The following is a 25,343-nucleotide window of genomic DNA, read 5'->3' on the forward strand; positions in this document are numbered from 1 at the left end:
TTATCATACACAGATTCTGTTGATTTATGTCTCTGAGTTGTTTGTTTTTTCTTTATTTTTCTCCTCCCCCTCCTCATTGCTCATGTCTTGGTTGGCGTTTGGTGGTGTGTAACCGTGATTGCGTTACCTTAGCAATAACAATTGGTCGTCTTGGTTACGTTTGTCCTCAAGAGGTGGCACCCATGCTACAGCAGTTTATAAGACCCTGGTGTGTATTATTCAATCTTTTATTTAATTCATCTCCTCTCTGCTTTCTTCCTCTCTTCTCGTCTGTCTCCTGTCGCTCCCTGTTCTCCTCTGTTCCTCTCCTCACTTTCCTTCAAAAAAAAAGTATTTTCAGTTTTTTGTTTTATTTTATATCAGTTTGTAATCATTGCCAACCACGTGACTAACCCTGTCCTCTTTTAGGTCTTACTTGTGATTTGTTTTTGCCTCAGTAGCACCTTCATGTATTATACATTAATTTGTTTAATTTCTAGTTTTTGTCATTGTTAACTGTCGCTAACCTAAAAGATGCATGGGATCAGATTTGTCACATGCCTGCTGGTTCAGAAAAAAAAACGAGAAAGGATGCAGTCTTTGCTGCAGATCGAGCATCATAATGCTACATCTCCTTTCTCATAGTAGTCACCCAGCTGCATGTGCCTGTCCCAAAAATGACCCAAACCTCCTCTTGAAAATATTTTAAAAAGTAATGTTATATTTAAGGTGCTATAGACGAGGTTTTGCTGAACACACTGCTCATAGACAAAGGTTATAAGAGCTCCAATTAGTTGTTAAAAGTAAAAAACATGTTATGTTTTGTGTGCATGCTTGACTTGTTGTGGTTATCTCTCAGGTCATGATAAACACACATATCTCCTCACATAGAGTCAATTATGTTTTTAAGGATAAAGACAATAATGATTATAAGAAAACACCTCAATAATATATTCATACTAAGGTTGGAAATAGGCTATATTTGTTTATTTCTCACAGATATAAAGATAGTATATTCATTATAGGTATCTGCATTAGTTGTTTTTTTTGAATGTCTGATTAAATTTGGTCGTCCCTGTTGTCAGGTGCACCTCTCTGCGAAATATAAGGGACAATGAGGAGAAAGACTCTGCGTTCAGAGGAATTTGCACTATGATCAGTGTAAACCCAGGCGGTGTAGTGCAGGTGAGGTCCAGAAATATAATTCTAGTGTGTTTATTAAGTTGTATCCCTGAATTAAAATGTTGGCTCACCTGTCTTCTCTGGAACAGGATTTTATATTCTTCTGTGACGCAGTGGCCTCCTGGGTAAATCCAAAGGACGATCTCAGAGACATGTTCTACAAGGTAAAAGCTGAAATTAAAACACAATTTAAATGTATGTACTAATAAGTCAAACTGCAGCCAAAAAAAAGATAGTCATGCATTAAGACCCTTCAGTTCCCCTTCTGCCCACTAGTGGTTAAATGGAGAAACTGCAGTATCTAAAATTGAAACAATCTATTTTGAATGCCGCCTTCATTACATGTTGTTGGAACTTCTCCCGGTGTTTAATTTCAGATCCTTCACGGCTTTAAGAACCAGGTGGGCGAGGACAACTGGACACGCTTCTCAGATCAGTTCCCCCTGCCTCTGAAGGAACGCCTGGCAACATTTTACGGGGTGTAACTGTTTCCACGGCAGCATGCCTCATCACTGGGGTCAGTCTCCTCTCTAAGGACATGCTTATGCAAAAATTAATTGAAATAATTTCAGTGTCTAATATAAAATGCTGCTGCGGGGTGTGTTCTAATGAGGCTTCTCTTTCTCTGCAGGTTATTCACTATGGGAGACAATATAGGGAACCTCTTTTACCCAGGGAACATGTTACCCTTTACCGGGGGGAAGGGTCTGCCTGCTGAGGGGAGGGAAGGGGTGCGGACCCTTCCCCGGCCTGAAGGAAGGGGTGGGAGGGAGGTGGTAGCTGCAGTGCTCGGTGCCCCCATGCACAGGCAAGGGGGGGAAAGGGACTGCCAAAACAACCTTATCACGGGAGGAAAATTCATGTTATCACATCTCAATCAGAAATATAGAAATCCTTTTTTGTTTTTCTACAATTAATCCCCAAACGTGTTTTTACCTGAAGTGCTTAAAAGAAATGTAAGCAAAACAGGAAGCTCTGTAAAGCATTTGCTCTTTAATTTGGGTACAAAAGTGTTTTTCAGAGCAGATACACATTTATTATCATGTCAGGTAATGGCATATGGTAGTTTTAAACCTTACAAAATTCTACAAGTTTAGTAGAATTGCTGTTCTTTAAAGAATGGAGAACTTAAGGGATTTTCCCTTAATGCTAGGACAGCTTAAAGCTAATAAAGCATCTTATTGGATCCCACTCTGGAGAACATAATTTGACACCGCTGCATATCACCAAGAATAAGTTATCACCCTTATAGTTATCCGATTTTTTAAATATTTCTCATTTTTATCAGGGCAAAAGCTGTCAAAAATGGCACTGGAGAGCACAAGGTTTTCTTTAAAAAAGCAGCTTTTCTGGGAATAGGTAGCATGCTTTTATCGTTTGTGAAAAGCTGTGGAACATTAGTGGTGTGTGTTGCGTTTGACAGCTGTCATTGCCCCGTGATGAGGTTCCCCTTCAACCTTGTTGTTTATCTATTTACAGTACTTTTGTTTGGTTTTCCTCTACCAGAGAATTACGGCAAACAGATGTAATGTAGCATGACTGGGTTTAAACTCCAAATGTAAGGAACTCTGTCAAACCTTGGCTGTGATGTAGCGTGGGAGTGAATTTGGTCTTGTGGCGTGAATGTGACATTCATCAGAAAAGCTTTAGACGCTTTACAATCCTTTATATTGTATGAAACATGGAGGAAACACCACAACGACACGAATCCCGTCTTAGTGATTTTTTTTTTTTGGCTGTCAGAACCTTGCAGTCCATCGGATGAATGTTCAATATGTTAATGTACCGGAGTTTTCTTCTTGGTTGTTCGGCTTCTTATGCTCAAAGCATGATCTTGAGGGTGACTGTATAATGTTTTGGGTGGTTGTGTTTTGTGGGGTACTTTCATCTCTTGCATGTTGGTGGCCCCTCACAGCCCAACATATATTGGGGAGGGGATTATGGGGAGGGGGAGGGGAGCTTTAATTAAAAGTACATAGTAACCATTAATGTATTGCAACACTGGGACTTTTATAACTTCACATACATGTTGCTGGAGTGTTCTCCCTAAACGTTTACCCCATAGCTGGATGTATAGTTTTGAAATACTGTGAAACTACAACATGTTATTGTCTCTGGTTGTTTTGCGCTGTTATATTTTATAAAAGTGTGTAAGTGTTCAGATAGCCTGAATGTATTCCATGATGGGTTGGAGAGATAGTAAGATTTTTTTTATTTTGTTTTTTTTATATGCCCTGCCAGTCATTTTTCCTCTGCTGGCCAGAGTAATAACTGCAGTATTTTAACCCTTCGCGATGCACAGGACATTTTTCAAATTTAAAAGGCAAGTGCTTGAAATTGATGATGTAGCCGAACCCTTCAGAATATGACCTTAGCATGACCGGGTAATTAATTAAGTATTGCTGCTAAAATTTATTTACCTAATGCAATAAGTGATGTAATGGGGTTATGCGCTTTTGAAAGTGTCTTAGATAACACAACTTTAACATTTTATAACTGATCTCTTAGATTTAACATTAATATAAGGTAAACACTGAATACAGGATATAATGCATCATGGAATACAGAGGCAAATACTTGTATGTGCCACATCATTTTGTGTTTTGAAGTGATTTTGTTTGTCACATTCCAGCTGTTTGGCATGCAAAAAAAGAGGAGTAATCATAGCTTGATGGTGTGTGTGTGTGTGTGTGTGTGTTTGTGTGTGTGTGTGTGCACGCGCGCACGGTCCTGGTATTCTTTCATTGAGGGAGTGTAGGTGTTTAAAACACACGCAGAACCATTACTGTGCTGAATTTCTGACTTGACTGCTGCTATACATTGTAGTTGTGTTTCACTACTTGAATATGTGTTTCTATGTGTTAACCTCAGGTTGTCTGTGTCCAGTGTTACTTGTTATCATTTCCCCCCCATGTGTATGCCTTCATGCATCTCCTCTCTACTACTAAAGATTAGTAAATCTCTCGCCCTTCATATTAAAGATGGGTAAACAAGGGTGTTAGTTGACATTAATCGTATATTTGTGCAACACTGCTAGCTGTCAAATGTGATTACAGTTACAAGGCAGGGGGAAGAATAAAATGGTTACATACTTCATGTACTTTTGTCAGAAAATGATTGTTTTGAGACTATGGTTAATATTTAGTGTAATGTGTACACAATGCCTTGAGAGCAAATACGTTGAGGTGTTTTTCAATAGATATACTGTATCTAAAGAAACAGTAACACCTCATTTAAAAGCAAAGAAATAGGATGACAACTCATAAAGATAATGTTATAAGCATAATTTGCAAACATCAGTTCGACTTTCTATCAAGCTTTACTGAAAATTTGTATTTTATAAAAGCGCCCACCAATATTAAGGAATGTCTTGTCAAAGATCTCCTGTATTCTTATTTAGCCTTCAAACCTGATTAGACTATCTGCCTTCATCTTTTTTGCTAATAAAAGCAAAACTTAATTTTGATAGACATGATTTGATTTTTTTTTTTTAAATAAGCTGCTGAAATAAAAAAAAAGTAATACTTTTGGGGCCACCAAATATTTTGGATCATGCAAAGAATCTATATTGTACTGTAGTAATTTTGTAATATTTGTAAGATGATATAGTGGATGTGACTGGTTACCATTGCTTGAATCTGTACATTGTTCCAATAAATTGTTTACATTATACAGGGGTCTGTGTCTTATGTTCTCAAGGTGTAGAGCATTTATTTTCCTGCAGCTGCACACACATGAAGAAGAGGAGGAACAAACTCATGTCGAGTAATCTCTAACATTTTGTACAATAGGTATTTTAAACATGTTTTTTGTATAGGTCACCCTTCTTGTTACAAGGGCGAAGATTTAAAATGTCCCACCCTCTTTTCTTTCGATCCATGTCAGTTATTAATTAGGCCAACAACATTATTAAATAGTTATTTACTGTACAAGAACAAGCTCCCCCTACAGTAGGTGTCATACATGCATTAAGATGGAAAGCAAACATTTGTCATCAAGTTGTTGGCCACCACAAACACTGATTTCCCATTAATTGTCCAAACGCACCTCACTGTTTTAAAAGCTGTAACAATAAAGTGTCAAGAAAGCCACCAGCACTCTGACATTTCTCTGATTTCTGTTTGTTTGAATACTCCTTTATATTGTATGAAACACGGAGGAGACACCACAACGACACAAATCCCGTCTTAGTGATTTTTTTTTGGCTGTCAGAACCTTGCAGTCCATCGGATGAATGTTCAATATGTTAATGTCCCGGAGTTTTCTTCTTGGTTGTTCGGCTTGTGCTCAAAGCATGCTCGAAGCTGGCTTTGGGGACGTGGAACGTCACCTCTCTGGGGGGGAAGGAGCCAGATCTTGTGCAGGAGGTGGAGCGTTACCAGTTGGATCTGGTGGGGCTCACCTCTACGCACAGCGTCGGCTCTGGAACCTTACTTCTTGATAGGGGTTGGACTCTATTGTTCTCCGGAGTTGCCCAAGGTGTGAGGCGCCGAGCGGGTGTGGGAATACTCACAAGCCCCCGGTTGAGTGCCGCTTTGTTGGAGTTTACCCCCGTGGACGCGAGGGTCGCCTCCCTCTGCCTGCGGGTCATGGGGGGGAAAACTCTGACTGTTGTGTGTGCTTACGCACCAAACAGCAGTTCAGAGTATTCGGCCTTCTTGGAGACCCTGAAAAGAGTCCTGTATGGGGCTCCTGAAGGGGACTCCTTAGTCTTGCTGGGAGACTTCAACGCACACGTTGGCAATGATGGGGACACTTGGAGGGGCGTGATTGGGAGGAACGGCCCCCCTGATCTGAACCGGAGTGGTGGTTTGTTACTGGACTTCTGTGCTAGTCATGGATTGGCCATAACAAACACCATGTTCGAACATAAGGATGCTCATAAGTGTACGTGGTACCAGAGCACCCTAGGCAGAAGGTCCATGATCGATTTTGTTATCGTATCATCGGACCTGAGGCCGCATGTTTTGGACACTCGGGTGAAGAGAGGGGCGGAGTTGTCAACTGATCACCATCTGGTGGTGGGTTGGGTCGAGTGGCAGGGGAAGCCTCTGGACAGACCTGGGAAGCCCAAACGTGTAGTGCGGGTGAACTGGGAACGTCTGGTGGAATCCCAAGTCCAGGAGGCCTACAACTCACAGCTCCGGCGGAGCTTCTCAGGCATCCCTGTGGAGGCTGGGGACATTGAACCAGAGTGGGTGTTAATCAAAGTCTCTATTGCTGAAGCTGCGGTGGGGAGCTTCGGTCTCAAGGTCTTATGTGCCTCAAGGGGCGGTAACCCTCGACCCTCGTGGTGGACACCGGTGGTCAGGGAAGCCGTCCGACTGAAGAAGGAGGCCTTCCGGGATATGTTATTCCTGGGTACTCCTGACGCAGTTACAAGGTATCATCAAGCCCAAAGGGCAGGAGCCTCAGCTGTGGCCGAGGCAAAGCAGCGGGTGTGGGAGAAGTTCGGAGAAGCCATGGAGAAGGACTTCCGGTCGGCACCAAAGTTGTTCTGGAAAACCGTCCGACACCTCAGGAGGGGGAAGCAGGGAACCATCCAAGCTGTGTACAGTAAGGATGGGACGCTGTTGACTTCAACTGATAGTGTGTTAGGGCGGTGGAAGGAACACTTTGAGGAACTCCTGAATCCGACAACTCCACCCTCTATGTTAGAGGTGGAGCTGGAGTATGAAGGGGGATCAACTCCAATATCATAGGGGGAAGTCACTGATGTAGTCAAACAACTCCACAGTGGCAAAGCCCCGGGGGTGGATGAGATCCACCCAGAAATGCTGAAGGCTCTGGGTGTTGAGGGACTGTCATGGTTGACAGGTCTCATCAACATTGCGTGGAAGTCGGAAACAGTACCGAAGGAGTGGCAGACCGGGGTGGTGGTTCCTCTTTTTAGAAAGGGGGATCAGAGGGTGTGTGCCAATTACAGAGGCATCACATTACTCAGCCTCCCCGGGAAGGTTTACTATAAGGTGCTGGAAAGGAGGGTCCGGCCGATTGTCGAACCTCAGATTGAGGAGCAACAATGCTGATTTCGTCCTGGTCGTGGAACGACGGACCAGCTTTTTACTCCCGCAAGGATCCTGGAGGGGGCCTGGGAGTACGCTCATCCGGTCTACATGTGCTTTGTGGATTTGGAGAAGGCGTATGACCGGGTTCCCAGGGAGATACTGTGGGGGTGCTGCGGGAGTATGGGGTGAGGGGTTCTCTACTCAGGGCCATCCAATCTCTGTACTCCCAAAGCGAGAGCTGTGTCCGGGTCCTCGGCAGCACATCGGAGCGATTTCCGGTGAGGGTTGGCCTCCGCCAGGGCTGCGCTTTGTCACCAATCTTGTTTCTGATATTCATGGACAGGATTTTGAGGCGTAGTCGTGGTGGAGTGGGTCTGCAGTTCGGTGGGCTAAGGATTACACCACTGCTTTTTGCAGATGATGCAGTCCTAATGGCTTCATCCGTCTGTGACCTTCAGCACTCACTGGATTGGTTCGCGGCCGAGTGTGAAGCGGCTGGGATGAGGATCAGCACCTCCAAATCTGAGGCCATGGTTCTCAGCATGAAACCGATGGACTGTCCTCTCCAGGTAGGGAATGAGGCCTTACCCCAAGTGAAGGAGTTCAAGTATCTCGGGGTCTTGTTCTCGAGTGAGGGAACAATGGAGCGTGAGATGGGCCGGAGAATCGGAGCAGCGGGAGCGGTACTGCAGTCACTTTACCGCACTGTTGTGACGAAAAGAGAGCTGAGCCAGAAGGCAAGGCTCTCTGTCTACCGCGCCATTTTCGTTCCTACCCTCATGGTCATGAAGGATGGGTCATGACCGAAAGAATGAGATCGCAGTTAAAAGCGGTCAAAATGGGATTTCTCCGCAGGGTGGCTGGCATCTCCCTTAGGGATAGGGTGAGAAGTTCAGTCATTCGGGAGGAACTCGGAGTAGAACCGCTGCTCCTTCGCATTGAAAGGAGCCAGATGAGGTGGTTCGGGCACCTAGTGAGGATGCCACCTGGGCGCCTCCCTAGGGAGGTGTTCCAGGCACGTCCAGCTGGGAAGAGACCAAGGGGTAGACCTAGGACCAGGTGGAGGGATTATATCTCTTCGCTGGCCTGGGAGCGCCTTGGAATCCCCCAGTCAGAGCTGGCTGATGTGGCCAGGGAAAGGAAAGTTTGGGGCTCTCTGCTGGAGCTGTTACCTCCGCGACCCTGACGGATACGTGGGAGAAGATGGATGGATGAATACTTGTAATACCTATCCGTATAGAACTGATTGCAAACGTGTAAGGACACATATTGAATGTTATAAAAAAAATGGGCCCTTATTAAATATGTTTAAGGAATAATTCATACTCTTTTCCTCTGACGTTAATATGTTATTTTCTTTTTTAATCTTCTAATAATTATTTAAAATATATATTTTGAGCCTTGATTTAGAAAATTATTCTCGGCAAAAATAATATCTCAACAAGCCTAGCTGTTAAACGCTGTGCTAAATGATTTAATGCACACCTGCATAAAACACATCTGAATTATTAGAGGATTAAAGAGGACATTTTCCCCACTTGTGTTCACTGCTGGTTGGACAATTAAATAATATATGTGATTTAATAAACAATATTGGTATTTCATATATTTCACTGGTCTGGCACATGTTTATTTTCTTTTTATATGTTTAAGTTAATGCCAGATATTTATCGGCTAATTCGCAGCTTTTTTCTGCTCAATATGCCTCTGAAACATGTTAAGCCTAAATGAGTACAGGAGTTTACTCGAAACACATGAAGGCAGCATTTAACCGCACTAGTGTTAATGCGCCATTGGAGGCGCTATTTCTTCCACAAAATGTAAACGGGAAGAAGCCATAGGGGAGAGAGACGCAATACAGACGGGTGGAGGTGGAGTCTTTAGGTGGGGAGGGAGAAGAAAGGGGAGAGGAGGAAAACGGGGAAAGGCAGATACAACAGAAACAGGGGGAGAACGGTGGATGATTTACGCTTTAAAAGTTCCCTTACAACACATTTAAGAGTTGCGGCGAAGAGGAATAAAACAAGATGATAACGCCCTACTTCCTAGAGAATTTCTGGGTAGGTGGTGCTTTTTATTCATGGTGTTTACAACCGGTGCTATTCCTTATTATTCTGTTGCTGTGTTCCCTCCCTATCAAGGCCATGTCAGCCAGGAATCAAATGTTATATACGTTTCAGAGGTTCATAGCTTGCTGCTGTTGAGCCGGTGGTGTCCGGTGCCGCCAGACTTACTGGTCAGCAGCCGCCGGCCATCGTTCATTTTCCTCGGCAATTATTATTTTGCCACCCCGGGGGTTTGGGCCTCTGTAACCCATCTAACTTGAAATCTCGAAGAGTCCAACCTTGCTCCCGCTAATTGGCTGTCTCAGGCTAGCTTGGAATGTTTATGGTCATTTCCTTGAATGCTATTGGTCGGCTTGGCTGTCAGTCACAGCCCCTGGACGTACGCGTCATTTTCTTCCGTAACAAAGTTTCAGTGAGAGACCAGATGTTTATTAGTAAGTTAGAGAACAGCTTTAAAAAAACACGAAAACCCCCTACTAAGTTTATATTTATGTAGCGAGTGCTGCAGTATCTGTAATACTTATAAGCTGTGTATAGTGTTGTCTATTTACTTCCGAAAGTACATTTCTCTTCCGATTTGACGTGGCTGCGGGAGCAGGTTGAAAAGCAAAAGCTATGTCTTAACCACCAAATCATTTCCTCCTCAGTGCTACCTTTACCCACCTGTTGGGCTTTGTTGTATTGCTTTTGCAAAACCCTAAAGCCCTAAAAACAGACTGTTGAAAGTGAGAGGAATTCCAGCTGTATTTGGGCTAACAGCTCTAAGCTAAGGCCATGTATTGCATAGATTGATACCACTGTATGGCTCATGTTTTAATTTCTCTTGAGTCATTTAGACTGCTGTGTTATCCTGGTTGACCAGCCTAAAGGGTTTTGAACAACCATAGACAGATGGGATGGCCACAAATGGGATATTTGCTAATAACTGTGTTATTGCTTTGCTCTGTTTGTTATTGATGAGCTTTTGGAATGTATTGCTTCAGGTAAAATTCATATTGCCAAAACATGCATAGGATTATGCAGTACATTTATCGCTTGCAATTTGGATATGATAATGTGTATAACTGTAGTGTTTAACTTTCTTTAACTTCTTGTATTAGCTAACCTTTTCAGCTATAGCTTTCTTCTTTTAATGTGCTGTATCAACAAGTCAAATTCTTGTGTACATTTGGCGAATGAAGAATGATACAGATTTTACACATTACTTTGGATTAAGTGCTTCATTGTTGACTAAGAAGTTCATGCATGTGTATGTTGCAGGATTATGCTGTAATATAAATTAATGTCACATGGCCAACACTCATATTGCATCCCTGTGTTCTCTAATGTGGGAACTCAGCTCTGGGTTTTAGCCTCAGTTGACCTCACTACCAGGAGGTAAAAGCTGTAAGGAATCTCCTGCTAACAAAGCTGGAAACATTAGCTGTGTTAATGAACATTACATTAAGTAAAGTCATTTTAAAAAGAGCTGTGCTGTCAACCCAAAAGCCCTTTTTCTAAAGGACACTTCATCATTAACTAAATGGGAGAGAGGAGAGCCGAGAGGCTCTTGATTCTTCAATCTGCCCTTTGTGCCCTGTATGGGGACACAAGAGAATCCAGTGATGGCAAAGATCAGCTGTGTGTTTAACATGCAGGACACACACACAGTAGGCATTAGGAGTTGCATCCATTTCCCTTTGACTTGACTACAAATCATCAGCACAATCGGACACACTAGTCTTCACTTTTCAGTTACACCTGTGTCTTTGCTCTTTCACTCTGCGGCCTGGATACATGCTACTCTTCTTTGTATGAAATCTTGGCATGAATCTCTAATGTAGACATCATCTCCCCTCAACTGAATAAACATGTTCTTTAGGATTTAGGAGCAAGACATGGTACTGCCATGGCATCTCTCTGTCACTGCCTGGCTGCAACATTTCCTCACAGTAGTTTCGTGTTCAAGTTTCACATGTTTATTTCCCTTTTTCTGCGTGTGAAATGTGCATGGGTAAGCTTAAGTTAAATGAGGCCTGTTGAGGAAAGTTTGAAAGTGAGATTGTCCCTACATGTGCCGAAATGTCTGCAAAAGGCAGCAGGTTGTTGGCCTTCAGTTAACGTTTTTAGCCCTATTCTATGATAAGTACATGTTTAATGTGGAGTCATGGGAAAATAAAGATGGCAATGTGATAAGCAAACAGTGTTAGCGGGATGTGTTACTCCTCCCTGCTCTCTGTCTGTTTGTGGTCTAGCCTAATAGGTTCTCACACTTTCACAGTCACTGTCACACAAGTGTCACAATAACAGCAAAAAGCAAAGTAACAACGAAGATCAACAATAGTGTCATTGACACGTTTCCTTTCCATGCTGCTCTCCATCTTTGTCTGTAGAGGGAAGATCTGGCTGAAGTTTTGCAATGAGTTGTGAGAATACCGTCCCCCTAGGGTGAAACAGCTTGGATCAACAGATATCCTACCTCGTGGTGGTTGTTTTCATTTTTATATGTTGAGTTAGATGAACTTCTTTTTCGAGATTCATTCATGGCTGAAACGGCAGCCAAATAAAAAAACACAAAATGAGTGCAGGAAGAAACTAGATTAAAATAGTTAAAGATTTAGTTTTAAGACCAATTTGCAAGTAATGCAGATATGGTCAACTATGTAAAAAATACAAAACGCTAACTGTTGCAGAGAATGTTGTAAGTGCAGGAGTCTACATGTCAATGGAATAAATACTTTACAGTGAAATAAAATACTGTTTATTGTAGTAATAAATAAGTTGTGAGATGGAATAGTTTACAGGGACTTAAATGGGTCATGCTTTGTGGTAAAGTAATCTATCTGGGATTTTTCCAGTAGCCATACACTTGATGCCACAGCCCTCGCTATAAGTAGTGGTCAAGTTCTTCCACATTTATGTTTATCCCACAAACAAAGCCGGGCCTGTGTGTGCTCACCACATACTACGCTTTGTGTTGGTCTGATGTGACAGCTCAGTGCACCGCTCCCAGACCTCCCTGGTCACATGACCGAGGGCAGACACTGTGATGTCATGCTGCTGTCTACCAGTGCATGAGTCCCCGGGGTCTACATCAGGCCATCGGTTACCGTCTGTCTGGAGAGAGGCTTGTGTTGTTTAGCTCAGGGAATGTGTGCAGTCGTATTTCGTTCCACTGTTTTTACCTGAACTCACTGTAATGTCCCCCGGGACACTCTGAGTACCTGATTGTTTCCTGTTTACTGAGCTGCTGGTGGAAATTATAGAACCAGGACTTCCTATGGACACTTCGGCAACATGTGATGAATGCACATGTTCACTACAGCAGTGACACATCCTTTTGGAAAAATAAAGATAATTAAGTTTCTCGTAAAGCTTTGCAATATGTTGTATTCAACACAATGAAGCAGCATATATCTCATTCACTCAGATATATTTCTAATATTTTCAGCAAATTCTATTCACTTAATCCTATTTGGACATTTTGCAAAGCATAGGGCTGCAGTGTACTATTTCTTTACATTATTACTTTATCAATAGATTATTTTCTATTGAATAATCCAAATTCTTTGTAAAGTTGCTCCACTTTGCAGCCTGCTTAGCAATGTGTTGTTTAACACTATGAAGCAACACATATCTTATTTCCTTCGATGTATGCATATTCTATTTAGTGTTATTATTGTATTAGTGCTGCAGCTTACTGTTATCTTTATCACTCATTTATCACTATATTATTTTCTTGATTCATTAATGTTTAATACAATAGAAATAGTGACACTTGTCATTAGTTGCAGCCCCCAGATGCACACTACCTGGAAAATGAGGCGATATATGATAATAAAATGAGTGGAAGTTTTGAGAGACTCTCAACCCTGGTTTATCATATTTGTTGAAAGCATAAGGCAGTAAAATATTGGAAGATAAGCAGCTCTCTGTGTGTCACGAGATGCATTACTGCCTGTCAGGCTATACACACTTGATTCCTGCACACAGGAGGGTGGAACTAGTTTCATGCTCAGAAAGAAAGAGAGTGAATTCCTGTCCTCCTCTGCCCCGCAGATGTTCCATGATAAACTGCAGCTCTGTGGTTTTGTTTATCAGTCCTTTAAGGTGTTTTTTCAGATTAAACTTTGGCCCTGTAACTGTTTCTTGTTGTGTTTCTCACCCTGTAATAACAGGGATGTGACTGTTGTGTGAAAACACAAGCCAGTGTGTATTTATCAGCAGTCTGTGGTGTGTTTTCTGGCCACGGCTTCACGAACTGAACTGAGCCTTTTGATTCAACGACTTCCTGTATCTCATACTTTAAATAGACTAACTTATTGACTTAGGTGTCTGTTTGCTGAGTACAAATGAGAAAGCTGGTTAATAGAGCATATACGAGACTGCAGTGCTCTATGTTTATTTTATTATACGGTGTATTTAGGTATTTTCTCTGTTTCCATTTCTTTTTTTGAAGGTCAAAACATTAACAGGAGAAATAGGGCTGAAACGTACAATTATTTTCCAATGTCAACTATTCTTAGGTAAGACATTTATGAAAAAAATGCCCTTACAATTAGCTATATACAAGTTGAATTATTAAATGGCTGGTTCTGTGCGAGCAGCAGTGTACAACCCCAAAATAAATCAGGTTAAATATCATGAAGGCTATCATAAAGTGGTGAATCTTCACATTTGAAAAGCTACAACAAGGGAACGTTTGGTGCTTTAGCTTAAAGAATTATATTTAAAAAAAAAAAAATCAGGTGGTGTGTGTTTTGTGTAGTGTGTGTTTTGTGTAGTGTGTGTTTTGTGTAGTGTGTGTTTTGTGTAGTGTGTGTTGTGTGTAGTGTGTGTTTTGTGTAGCTGATTGATAGAGCTTTCTCTATTTTTTCGTCTTTTTTTAATCATTAACCATATAGCCAACTCCAAGTTCAGATTAAATATCTAAAAGTATAATTTGACCTGTTGCGATTGTCCATAAAAGTAAAAGGAATTATTAATAAAGATGGAGCAGAATCGAGTCAAAGCTTTCTCACTAATGCTAAGCTTTTGTTCTTTAATAATTATAACTTCGGTTAAGAACTCCATGAACCCTCAGCAGCTCTCCGTGTACATTTCTGACTTTGTTGGGAAACAGACCTGTGTCAGTGTAAATACCACAGAATGACCTGAACGTGTTTCTTGCTGTGTATTAAATTCTGCTTTAATTGGTAATGAGGTAAGGTTGCTGCTTTTCCCATCAAAGCTCATCTTCTCCTCACTCATGAGTGAAACCACTCTTCCTAGCATTAGTGCACATTTATCCATGATGTAAGCTGTGTAGATGCCAGGCTTTTACCTACATTTTTTCAGGTCAGCCTGAAGCATTCTGAGTCCCCTGTAGTGAGCGGAGCAGACATAGCACAGGGTTTAAGTTCATGTGTAAGAATGTGTGGCCTATATACACATAGGAACCAACACTGAAGGACATTAAACTGTTCTGTGGCAGGAAACGCGCCTACAGCCACTCATTTGGTCTGACTGAGGTTGAAGAGAGTGGAATATAATTCAATTAAATCAAAAAACTAAACACTTATGGATCTTCCAGTAACCAATAAAAACAGTGCATGATTCATTCATGTACATGTCAGCAGTAAACTCTATTTTTGCACTGCTTGTTTGGCAGGCTGTTCTATATGTGTATGTGTCATATTGCTGCTTTGAACGTGTGCAATCTGGTACTTTATATCAATACTGCTTTTGTGCAAGGCAGTACTCTGTGTCTTTATTCATATTTATAGAGATATTCTGCTCACTTTCCGTTTCATATTTGTATTCATTCCTCTACTGGGACATGTCTCCATGCTTTAACGTTCAATAAGCTCTTTATTTTTCTCATGCTGCCTGTGCTGCAAGCACCTCTTTTCACCCTGTGTCTGAAACCAGAGCCCATTCTGCACTGATTGGTTAGTAGCTCAACTGCTTTGACATGTCCCGCCCCATTAGCCTATCATGTACAATGTGTTGGAGTGCTAGCCACTTGAAGCGCGGGTGTTAAAAAGTGATGTTACTATGTTACGGAAGTAAACAAAGGAGTCCAATGGTAGTCATAGAAAGCATTTAAACTTCATGCCCTGTCTTTGATTTTGTCATTTGGCTAATTTTAGCATGTTTAAAGTATTTGCTGGAAGAGACAGTGCTAAGTAGAAAACTAAAGCAATGTGTTTCTGTCCGTGTTTATATCTGCAGGGTTTGAATATGGAACAGCTGACACTCTTCAGTCTGTTGGAAGCTGTCTGTGGCAAACTGTGCTTTTGCTCAAACAAACTGGGATTGACATGTGTGCTAACCTCTCAGCGTGTTATCCTCTCTCTGGGGAGCGGCAGGGAGTATAAAACCTCTCCATGTAAAACCAAGCAGAAAGACTACTTCTGAATTTCACAATGTGTGGCTGGAATATTAAACACCCGGCAGGGAGGCTTCATCAATGAGTGTCCAGAGTAGGACATTGAGTAACTGTGTGGCACCAGTATCACTTCTCCAATTCTCCCTGTTGTACAATCCTTAACTAGCCGGCAGACAAATATAAAGATTTCTATTGAACATTACTGGTTTGTTTCCAGGGGGTTCATTCTTGCCTCCTGCTTTGTAAGATTATTTTTTTTGCAGAATTGATATTGTTACATGGCTGCTGAAAACGCCCCGAGCAGTTTCCTGTGTTTGTTTTTTCTTTTTCTTTTGTATTCATTGATATTACATTCCACATGAGTACAGTTGGTCGTTGCACAGAATGGAGTCTCTTCCTGTTCCGCTCCGTTTGGAGCTGCTGTGTGTTTTCACTCACTTTTTGTAACTTCCCTTTTTTGTCGAATGATTGACCAATTGTCAATGTGTCTCACTTTGTGTTTCGTATAGATGCACAATATTCTATATTCATTAATCATCTTTGCAATGTCAACTTCCGTGATGAAAACATTTTTTGCACAGAGGCACTTGACAGTGCAGACGCATTCCTGCTTGCTCCTGCTTTTGCTTGCTTTTTTTATGCTGATTTTCCTATTTTTCTTTCTGAAAACCTCGAGCAGCGGCTCCTGGACATTAAGTTATCACTGAGACAGTTATTATTTTTAAATAGACGGAGGACTTTGGCCATATTTCAATAGTTTCACAACAACCTCAGTCTGATAGTAGTGTGGCCTAGCAATAGCTAAAGCCTAGACTGCTGGTACTACGTGCTGCTGAGCTTAAGCTAGTTAGCAGCAAAATGCCTCCCCTCTCTACAGATGACTTCCAAAAATGTGTACAGAAGATAGCCGTGTTGGAAATTAAAATTCAACGGTTGGAAGTTAACATGGAAGTGAATGGACTATGTGGGAATGACACCACTCTACCAGTTTTCCCAAAAAATCGACAAGGGCATGCTAACTCACAGCTAGTTAGCAGCTACAAGGATTCCAAGGAACAGGAGGGCTTTGTGCTGGGTGATAAATCTACAAGTGGTAGTCCTGCCTGGAACTATGAGTGCAAAGCCTAAGAGTAAATCATCTCCATGGGATTTGGGAGGACGAATAACCGGCCTGCATTGATATCACCAAGGCAGAGTGCTTCCTCAACCCCAGTTCATACTAGGAAACAGCCATGGACAGCTGCTAGTGGGAGGACTGCAAACAATCCTCATAAACAACCAAGCGTGCCACTTCAGAACAGATATGCTCCACTGACACAGAACCCAAGATCTTTTTCTGATGACCTGGATAACCTGTCTTCTTCACACAGCAGGGTAAGGACCAAAAGTTACTCAGAAAGTAAAAGGCTACAGGGAAAGCTAATGACTATTTAACTGCCTGCATCATAAATCTGCTCCCTATGCCAAGGAAAAGCAACAAGAGGAATCAAAACAGGAGAAAGACACCAACACAGTTCATAGAGAACCTTGAAGACCTATCAGTGCACCTGTCTGAGGAGAGTCGTGATTATGGGAGACCTATGGGACAAAAGGAGGGGTCTCGACTGCCACTGATCCTCCTTATCAATTCCTTTGAGGACACTCTCCCTTCAACACCTAAACCACCATCCAGCTCTCTGGGCCCAGACTCCTCCAACCAGCAGCTCAGTGACCGCCTACGCTCCTGCCTGAAGGTGGTTCAGGATATTTGTAAGCAGATCCCCGTCCCTCAACTACAATCACCGAAGCAGACACGTGCACCAGCTCCTCCTGTATTAATCACCATGCCTACCACAATCATCCAAACCAAAACGTCCTCCCCCTTCGAGACCGAATCAGCTGTCTCCGGAGCCTGATAAGGATGTGTGTGTAGAAAAGGCAACAAGCTCTAACTGATATGTTCTGGGTCCAGACTCAAGGGCGTATGGCACTCTCAAATCTTTCCAGAACATGCCGGGACCCTGCCTGCCAATAGCTTTGCCGATATGTGTTGATAGGTTATAGATTACGAATGGTGAATCAGCTTAGAAACAGAAAGCGCTCAACTGTTAGTGTGAATTTAGCAAATTTAGCTGCGATCCACGACAGTCGCAGCTTGTCACACAAAATCCGACTGATAGTTTATTCAACGAGCTTAAAGTAGCTTTATTAAATGGCAGGTCGTTAGCGGGAAAGACATTTTTAATCAATGATTTTATCACCAAGCACAATCTGGATTCTATGTTTTTAACTGAAACTTGGATAGACCAAAATAACAGCACAGCTGTTCTTATCGAATCAACCCCTCCCAACGTTTTATGAGTCAGGCTAGAATGCATAAGAAAGGGGGGGGAGTTGCTATTTTGTTTAATGATTCCCTTCAATGCACGCAGACATCTTATGGAACATTCTCATCTTTTGAATAATTCGGCCCTTCAGCTGAAATGCTCCTCTCGAGCTATGTTCCTAAACATCTATAGACCCCCCAAATACAGTGCAAGCTTTTTTGATGACTTTGCTGAACTGCTGTCTATAATGTGTATTGACTTTGACCGTCTCGTCATTGTTGGTGATTTTAACATCCATGTTGACAAGCCCGAGGACAGAGGGGTCAAAGAACTGTTCTGAGTTCCTGATAACTACCGACTGACTCAGCATTTAATGGTTCCGACGCACAACAAGGGGCACACTCTAGACTTAATCACCTCAAAGGGGCTGAACATCTCTGAGGTTGTGGTGACTGATGTTGCACTCTCTGATCATTCTTGTGTTTTCTTTGAGAGCACCATTTATGTTCACAAAATTGTTCAAAAAGAAATTACCACAAAAAGGTATTTATCTGACAACACCAGGGAAATGTTTGTTCAGAAGTTTTCTCCCACACTAGCCCTCGCTAACATCTCAGTAAATGAGCTAGTCGATCTTTTTAATTCAGAAAGTAAAAAGGTCATAGATGCCATTGCTCCCACTAAGGTAAAGGAGGTGTGTGGCAAGAAAATATCTCCATGGAGAAAGGCCATGAGCATGAGAACAGAAAAAAGGAAGTCTAGAAAAGCTGAACGCAGGTGGAGAAAAACAAATCTCCAGGTTCATTTTGAAATCTATAAAGAAAGACTTGGCTTTACAATTTGGAATTAAAAAAGGCACGACAGTCTTTCTTCTCTGACATCATTGCCAAACACAGAAACAACTCACGTGCCTTGTTTGCTACCGTTGAGAGACTAACAAACCCCCCAGTGTCAGTAGCCTCTGAATTTCAATCCACCAGGGCCTGCAATGAATTTGCTTCGTTCTTCACTGACAAAATTCAGAAAATCAGACAGGCAGTCGGTGTTTCTGTATCAGGTACAGCAAATGTGTTCTCCTTGTGCCCACTTAAAATCAATTCAAACACCATGACACAATTCCATCAGATTAATGATAAAGACCTAGAGGACATTATTCAACATCTGAAGTCCTCCTCCTGCTGCCTTGATATTATACCTACAAGCTTTTTCAAAGATGTTTTTCATAGCATGTCCTCAGAGCTGCTTCATATAGTAAACAAGTCTCTTCACTCAGCTGTATTTCCACAGGCCCTGAAAACTGCAGTCATTAAACCGCTCTTAAAAAAGAACAATCTAGACGCTTCAGTAATGAATAATTACAGGCCCATATCAAACCTCCCTTTTCTAGGTAAAATCATTGAAAAAGTAGTTCATAAACAGCTGAGTAATTTCTTGGATGCAAATAAGTGTTTTGATGTGTTCTATCAGGCTTTGGACCGCACCACAGCACTGAGACTGCTCTTGTTAAGGTCTTCAATGACATCCACTTAAACTCAGACAGTGGCAGAATCTCTGTGTTAGTATTATTAGATCTCAGTGCTGCATTTCACACTGGTGACCACAACATACTGCTAGACCTACTAGAAAACTGGTTGGGACTTTTGGCAACAGTTCTGCATTGGTTTGAATCTTACTTAAAGGACAGGAAACACTTTGTTTCTATAGGCAGCTACACATCAGAGATGACAGATATGACATGTGGGGTCCCTCAAGGCTCCATCTTGGGGCCTCTTCTCTTTAACATCTACATGCTTCCACTGGCTCAGATAATGAAAAGCAACAAAACAGCTTACCATAGCTATGCAGATGGTACACACATTTACATTACCATTTCATCAGGAGACTATGCTCCAATTCAAACACTGAGTAAGTGCATTGAACAAATCAATGACTGGATGAGTCCGAACTTTCTCCAATTAAACAAAGACAAAACTGAGGTCATTCGACAAAAAGTCAGCGCTGAGCTTCAGTCAGCAATGTTCAAAACAGCAGCTAACGCCAGAAACCTAGGTGTAGTCATGGACTCTGTACTGAATTTCAGTAACTTATTCCAAATATTAGCATCATTGCTATATTCAACATCCATATGGCATATTATATCCTGCCTGAGTTCCTTTTAATCCAGGCAGTATAAGGTCAGTTGTTATGGTCTGTGTCTCAACTTCCCGCCTTGACATCTCATACGTGCAGAAGTTTGCCTGTCGCGCTGTTTGCTGCAGGCCGGGTTACTGCTAAACTTTTACTTTTGTTCCAGTTATCTTGTTACAAGAGGAAGCTAATCTCAGTGTTGTGCTCTGGGGTTGAATATAGGTCAGCGAGCTGTAGCCCAGAGGGGGATGCTTTTCTGTTTAATGTCTAATTGCTCTCTAAATAGAGTTAAATCAGAGCTGCCTCCGAGGTTCATGTTGACACAAACTTCCTGACCTTTAGTCTTTGTCAATGTGGAAAAACAAGGACTTGTCTCAGCTGCCTGTTGACCGAACTGCTGACGGTGTTTTGGTCCAGGAACCAGGAAGTATCTGTGACACTCTCGGGTTGAAGTGAAACAAAGTTTGCTCGCAGATTTAGACAAGAATGAAGATAAACTGCTGTGTTATCATGATGACTCTTACATTTCAGTGACAATATGACTTTCCCTATCTGTCTGCATTTGGCTCATTGTTCAGTTCTCAGCAGAACCTAGTATATTTTACCAAGATGTAGGTTTAGATTGGGATTTAAAGGCACTTCCTGGCTTCAAGCCATGGTTTTATTCCCTCTGTCACTGAATACACGGTCTGAAAGAGGTCATTGAGGAAGTTGTTCTTCTCGTTCTTCAGTTCTAAGTGCCAAGAAGGTGTTTGGGTTTCAGGCGTGTGAGGCGTGTAGGCCACTTGTATCAATGACATAATCAGTTAGAATTTCAATGAAATGTCACGCTGCCATCCTGCAGATCTGGGTGTACACGCTGTTGCTGAGCCTCTCTGTGCTGAGCTGCTGTATTCATTTCTGTCTTCTTGACATAAAAAGGGAGAAAAGGCCGTCATCTGGAAGTCGGATCCATAAATGTGCTTGTCAATTGCAGGGTGTAAATATCCTTATGCAGGTTCAAGCACTGCCAAACCCCTCTCTGTAGGGACATGCGGCCCTCTGGTTCTGTCTGCTTACCAGACAGTTAATCCTGCAGGAGTAGAAATTCCCAAGAGTTTTCCCAAGTGTCTCAGGTGTAACAGTCTCTGCCTTACCACGAGTCAGTCTGCAGCTCCCAGACCCTCTCTGATGTGGCCACCAAAGTACTTCAACCACTTCTAACCACCCTGAGGACCTGCCTATAATAATGGAGAGTTCTTTCTCTGCTTTGTACCAAAGTCTAGGGTCAGGTCAATAACTGTTATCCAACGCAGCATAGCTCTTATCTTGAATACAAACGCAGCCCCATCAGTCATTCTAGCAAAAGCCTATCTGATGTAATAGTGAAGTTCATAACTGAAGTGTATTATCGGACTCTGCAGTGTGTGATTTATTGACTATTTTTGATAGTCTGCAAACACCAACTGTCTTATCAGTCCTGCTGATAGTCAGCATAATACATATCGTACACATCAATATAAAATACTAACAACAAACTTGTCAGGGCCTTCTGTTGGACAAATGATCTAAAGGTGACTCATTTACTAAGTCTGCAATAAGATAATATTAAGTCGTGCTGGCTGTTTGATTGGTCTAGCTCTGATAAAGGAGGCAGCTTGGTGAAAGAATAAAAACTAAAACTAATTTGATTTATTTTGATAATATTGCCCACGGAATTCTTTGAGACTATTTGCCTGCAAATTGCCTTAATTCATATTGTGTGTATTCTGTGTGTAGGGTGATATTAATGTGGTTAAAAAAAAGCATTCTTTTTTTTCTCTTTGATTTCCTTTATTTTGAATTATTTGGTGGTGGTGATGGGGAGGGTGTCACTCCATCTGTACTTAAAGCGTCCCTTTGTGACTATTAAACACAATCTTAAATGTAAACCCAACATGTTTCATGAATCTAAATTATTCAGAGGTACCTGCATATTTTAGAGCATCAGTGCAACTGGACACCCGTCCCCCAGTGGCATGGTAACGGAAACACAGACGGGCAGACCGCTAGCTATTACAATATTTGCTCGAAACATAGACCAGTCCACAACCCTTAACCTCCATTTGTCTCAAACATGACACAGATGAGTATGGTGGAGCAGGGGCGTCTGCACATGCAGCTGGAAGCTGTGCAGACAGTCAGAGCCCTGCTCTTAGAAAAAGCCATCACGGTAATGTCAGTTCAAAGTTGTTGTTTGTTAGACTTAGTATGTGACTTATCTATCTGCATTCCTTTTTTGTCTTGCAGGGTGAAAAAAATAATGGCTTTGACGTGCTCTACCATAACATGAAGCATGGCCAGATTTCCTCCAAGGAGCTGACAGACTTCATCAGAGAAAGGTAAGATATGGGACACACTTATTGTTGTAGATAACAACATGTTCATCTAGTATGTATGATAAGTGACTCATTAGCTTGCTGTAATGCGCGGGTGGTTCAGTGCATGTATTACCTGTTGTGTGGTTCTCTTTGTACTTCCTAAACAGCGGCAGTTCCTGTTCCTTGTATTGTTCCTGTAGTAATACCTAAGTACTCAGCTGCAATGAAAGCACTCTGCCTGCGGCAGACTGCTGAATAAAGAGATCTCAAACCACATGGGTTTGTTCTAAGTTGAGCTTCAACTGACATTATTATTTTTAACATTATTTTCATGAAGAATCAATCCTCCTAGTGATTTGCTCATTATTGGTTCAGGCTACAATTTGTCAGTAACCCCAAAATAAATTAATTTCATTATTATATATGACAGAGAAACTATATATGAGAAGGAAAAAATATAGAATATTTGTTATTTTAAAGATCAAGGTCAACTTTATTATCAATATCTCTGATTGTGTTACAAACAGGGAGACCTTCTCAAAGATTTAAAATATATACCACAAAAAATATAGTATTCATATTTATTTATTATATCTGTGTATGAATACAAACATGCAAGGGATCAAGATCAAAACGTATGAATATATAAAAATAGCACTGCTTTACTTTAAAACAATCCCTGAAGCGATTTATTGATTATCAAACTATCTGTCAATGATTTAGTTTTGAAGAACTATTCAGTAAATCAGCTAATCCTTTTAGCTGTATGTCTAACATGAAGATACATTTCTTTTCAAGTACATAATCAATATTATTTAAAAATGAATTATTTGTATTTAGTTATCTTTATTTAAACGGATACTCTTGTTAAGATCGGGGGCTCGTTTTGAAGAGAGACCTGTGTAAATAAATATATGCACATAATTCTAGCATTGAAGACGACTGGAGGTGGATGTAGAGTAATGTGTGAATGTTGTGCAAACTGAAGCTCTGTGAAAGAAGCCTATCTCTACCCTGGCATTATGTTACACACCTCCAGTGTCTGCGGCTGGATAATACCATAATAATACCTTCTTTACTAAATTCTTTCCACATCCACAGAGATTAGCCTCTCTTTGTCAGAGGTGTGTGTTTATAACCTGCCGCATGACGGATGGTCGACCGCTGGAATTCAACCGTGGATTCCAGTGCTCTTTCTCGGTCACTCAGACACTTTATTATAACACTTTAATGTGCTCGATCTACTGGATTTACTGGAAGATGTTTGGAAAGTCTAATAAATAATAAACAAAGCTCATTCTAAGGTTATGTTATGATAACTTTATGGCTGGATCAAAGGGGAAATAAGCTTCTTTGCACCTTCATTATTCCTATGGTGAAACTGAAACGAAAACCATTCTGTTTTTGGAAAATGTCTGCTTATAATTGTAAACTTTTAAAGCTTTCCATCACTGGTTAAACCATTCAGACTCATTCTGTTGTATAATAAATCATCCTTTTCTTTTCACTTCGCTTAATTATTAACACTTTTTTTAATCTGCTGGAATGCTGTTGTTTATACTAAACACATTAATCAATACATAATCTGTAAAAGAGACAGAGAGAGATGAATTTAATTATTTGTGTTGCACCATTATTGCCTATTTTGCCTAATTTTATTACCAATGTCCGAGTTTCTTTAGGCTGGCTCAGGTGTTTCAGTTCACAGTCTTATGATTGATGTGTTGTACTTCAGAAATACTGCACACTGGCGCCCTCTGCTGGAGAAAGGGTCTATGTGCACTGCTTTAATATCAGCCCAGTATTTTAATACAGCATTCTTTTAACAAGAGCCCTTCTCCCAAAGCTTTTGATGGTTAAATATATATATATTAACCACCTCCAACAGGCACACACACATCCAAGGAACATATTTTAAGTGATTAGTCGCAGTTATCTGACGTGTAAGAAATACAAATACCATCATGCTGCTGTACCATTTTCAGTCCTCAGATAACAAAAACATTTAATACGTATTTGTTTTGCCATCAAAGGTCCTCTTTTTCAGTATAGCAAATGATAACTTCTGAGCTGTCAGCAGAATTTCTTTAGTTTAAGCTGTTTTGAGTATTTGTTTTCTTGTCACTGTGTGAGCTCACTTCATAATCAAAACCTGTTAAGGGAGTTTGTTCAGTTTCAGCGTGTGACGTAAATGTGAACTTTGAATGTCTTTTCAATTTTGTGAAAAAGTCACAAGTCAATAATGAATTTTCACCCTGAAGATCAACTGTGGTTAAAATAAAACAATGTCTTCACACCAGACGGTCTTCAGGTCAAATCATATATAAAATAAAACAGGTAGATAATAAGGTCAGCCCTAAGAATTACAATAGAGTGAGACGCCTTATCTCACATCAGGGTAGCAAAGTTCCTGAATAGTTCTAACGGAGAATACAACCTCCAACACGCAACATATGAAACAGGAAACACGAACAGTTAAAGGTCATTTTAAGAAGTCGACTGGCTACGTGAGCGTCTGAATGCTGAGTCAGAAACGATGTGTGACTAAAAGAGCTGTGTAATAATAATCTCTAGTAAAGCACACATTTTAAACTTCCATTTTGGTAAGCTCCGTACAAACTATAAGAGGTTTTATTAAAAGGCAGAGGTTTCTCCTGGCACATTGTCAGTAGAAATGCAAAAAGTATAAAAATAAACCTCCATTCGTGGCTCACAGAGAGACGAGGTAGTTTCCTATTATGATTTATATTTTAGCCCATAATCAGTGTTGTTTGCCAGCTTGTAACTGTGTGTGTTTCTGATGCATGTGTGTTTGTGTACGTTTGCCCCGTTTCCCCCTGGCCGACCCCGCTGCTGTGACGTGACTCGCAGAGAGAGGCAGGCTAAATGAGACATGCATAATTCAGAGTTTCACTATAACCTGGCTCCACTTCTCTTTGTGTGTGTGTGTGTGTGTGTGTGTGTGTGTGTGTGTGTGTGTGTGTGTG

General features: G+C 41.3%; 2 protein-coding genes across 8 annotated transcripts in view; both read left to right on the plus strand.

Annotated features, from left to right (window-relative positions):
* Positions 1 to 4,831, plus strand: part of tnpo1 (transportin 1) — a 23,487-nt gene extending 18,656 nt beyond the window's left edge. For 4 of the 5 annotated variants that reach the window (XM_063889612.1, XM_063889614.1, XM_063889615.1 and 1 more), the window contains exons 21-25: positions 133 to 208; positions 1,065 to 1,164; positions 1,251 to 1,325; positions 1,539 to 1,678; positions 1,793 to 4,831. In XM_063889612.1, the coding sequence (XP_063745682.1) occupies positions 133 to 208; positions 1,065 to 1,164; positions 1,251 to 1,325; positions 1,539 to 1,646 (359 nt within the window). In that variant the 3' untranslated portion in view covers positions 1,647 to 1,678; positions 1,793 to 4,831. Of the gene's footprint in view, positions 1 to 132; positions 209 to 1,064; positions 1,165 to 1,250; positions 1,326 to 1,538; positions 1,679 to 1,792 lie in introns of those variants that run through there. The other variant, XR_010166289.1, reaches the window with a different exon arrangement.
* A 4,241-nt stretch (positions 4,832 to 9,072) lies between these two features.
* Positions 9,073 to 25,343, plus strand: part of fcho2 (FCH and mu domain containing endocytic adaptor 2) — a 53,074-nt gene continuing 36,803 nt past the window's right edge. For all 3 annotated transcript variants that reach the window (XM_063889252.1, XM_063889250.1, XM_063889251.1), the window contains exons 1-2: positions 9,073 to 9,229; positions 22,286 to 22,377. In XM_063889252.1, coding sequence (XP_063745322.1) covers positions 9,197 to 9,229; positions 22,286 to 22,377 — 125 coding nt within the window. In that variant the 5' untranslated portion in view covers positions 9,073 to 9,196. The remainder of the gene's footprint in view (positions 9,230 to 22,285; positions 22,378 to 25,343) is intronic.

The sequence above is a fragment of the Eleginops maclovinus genome, chromosome 8 (assembly GCF_036324505.1).
Source record: "Eleginops maclovinus isolate JMC-PN-2008 ecotype Puerto Natales chromosome 8, JC_Emac_rtc_rv5, whole genome shotgun sequence".
Classification (NCBI taxonomy): Eukaryota; Metazoa; Chordata; class Actinopteri; order Perciformes; family Eleginopidae; genus Eleginops; species Eleginops maclovinus.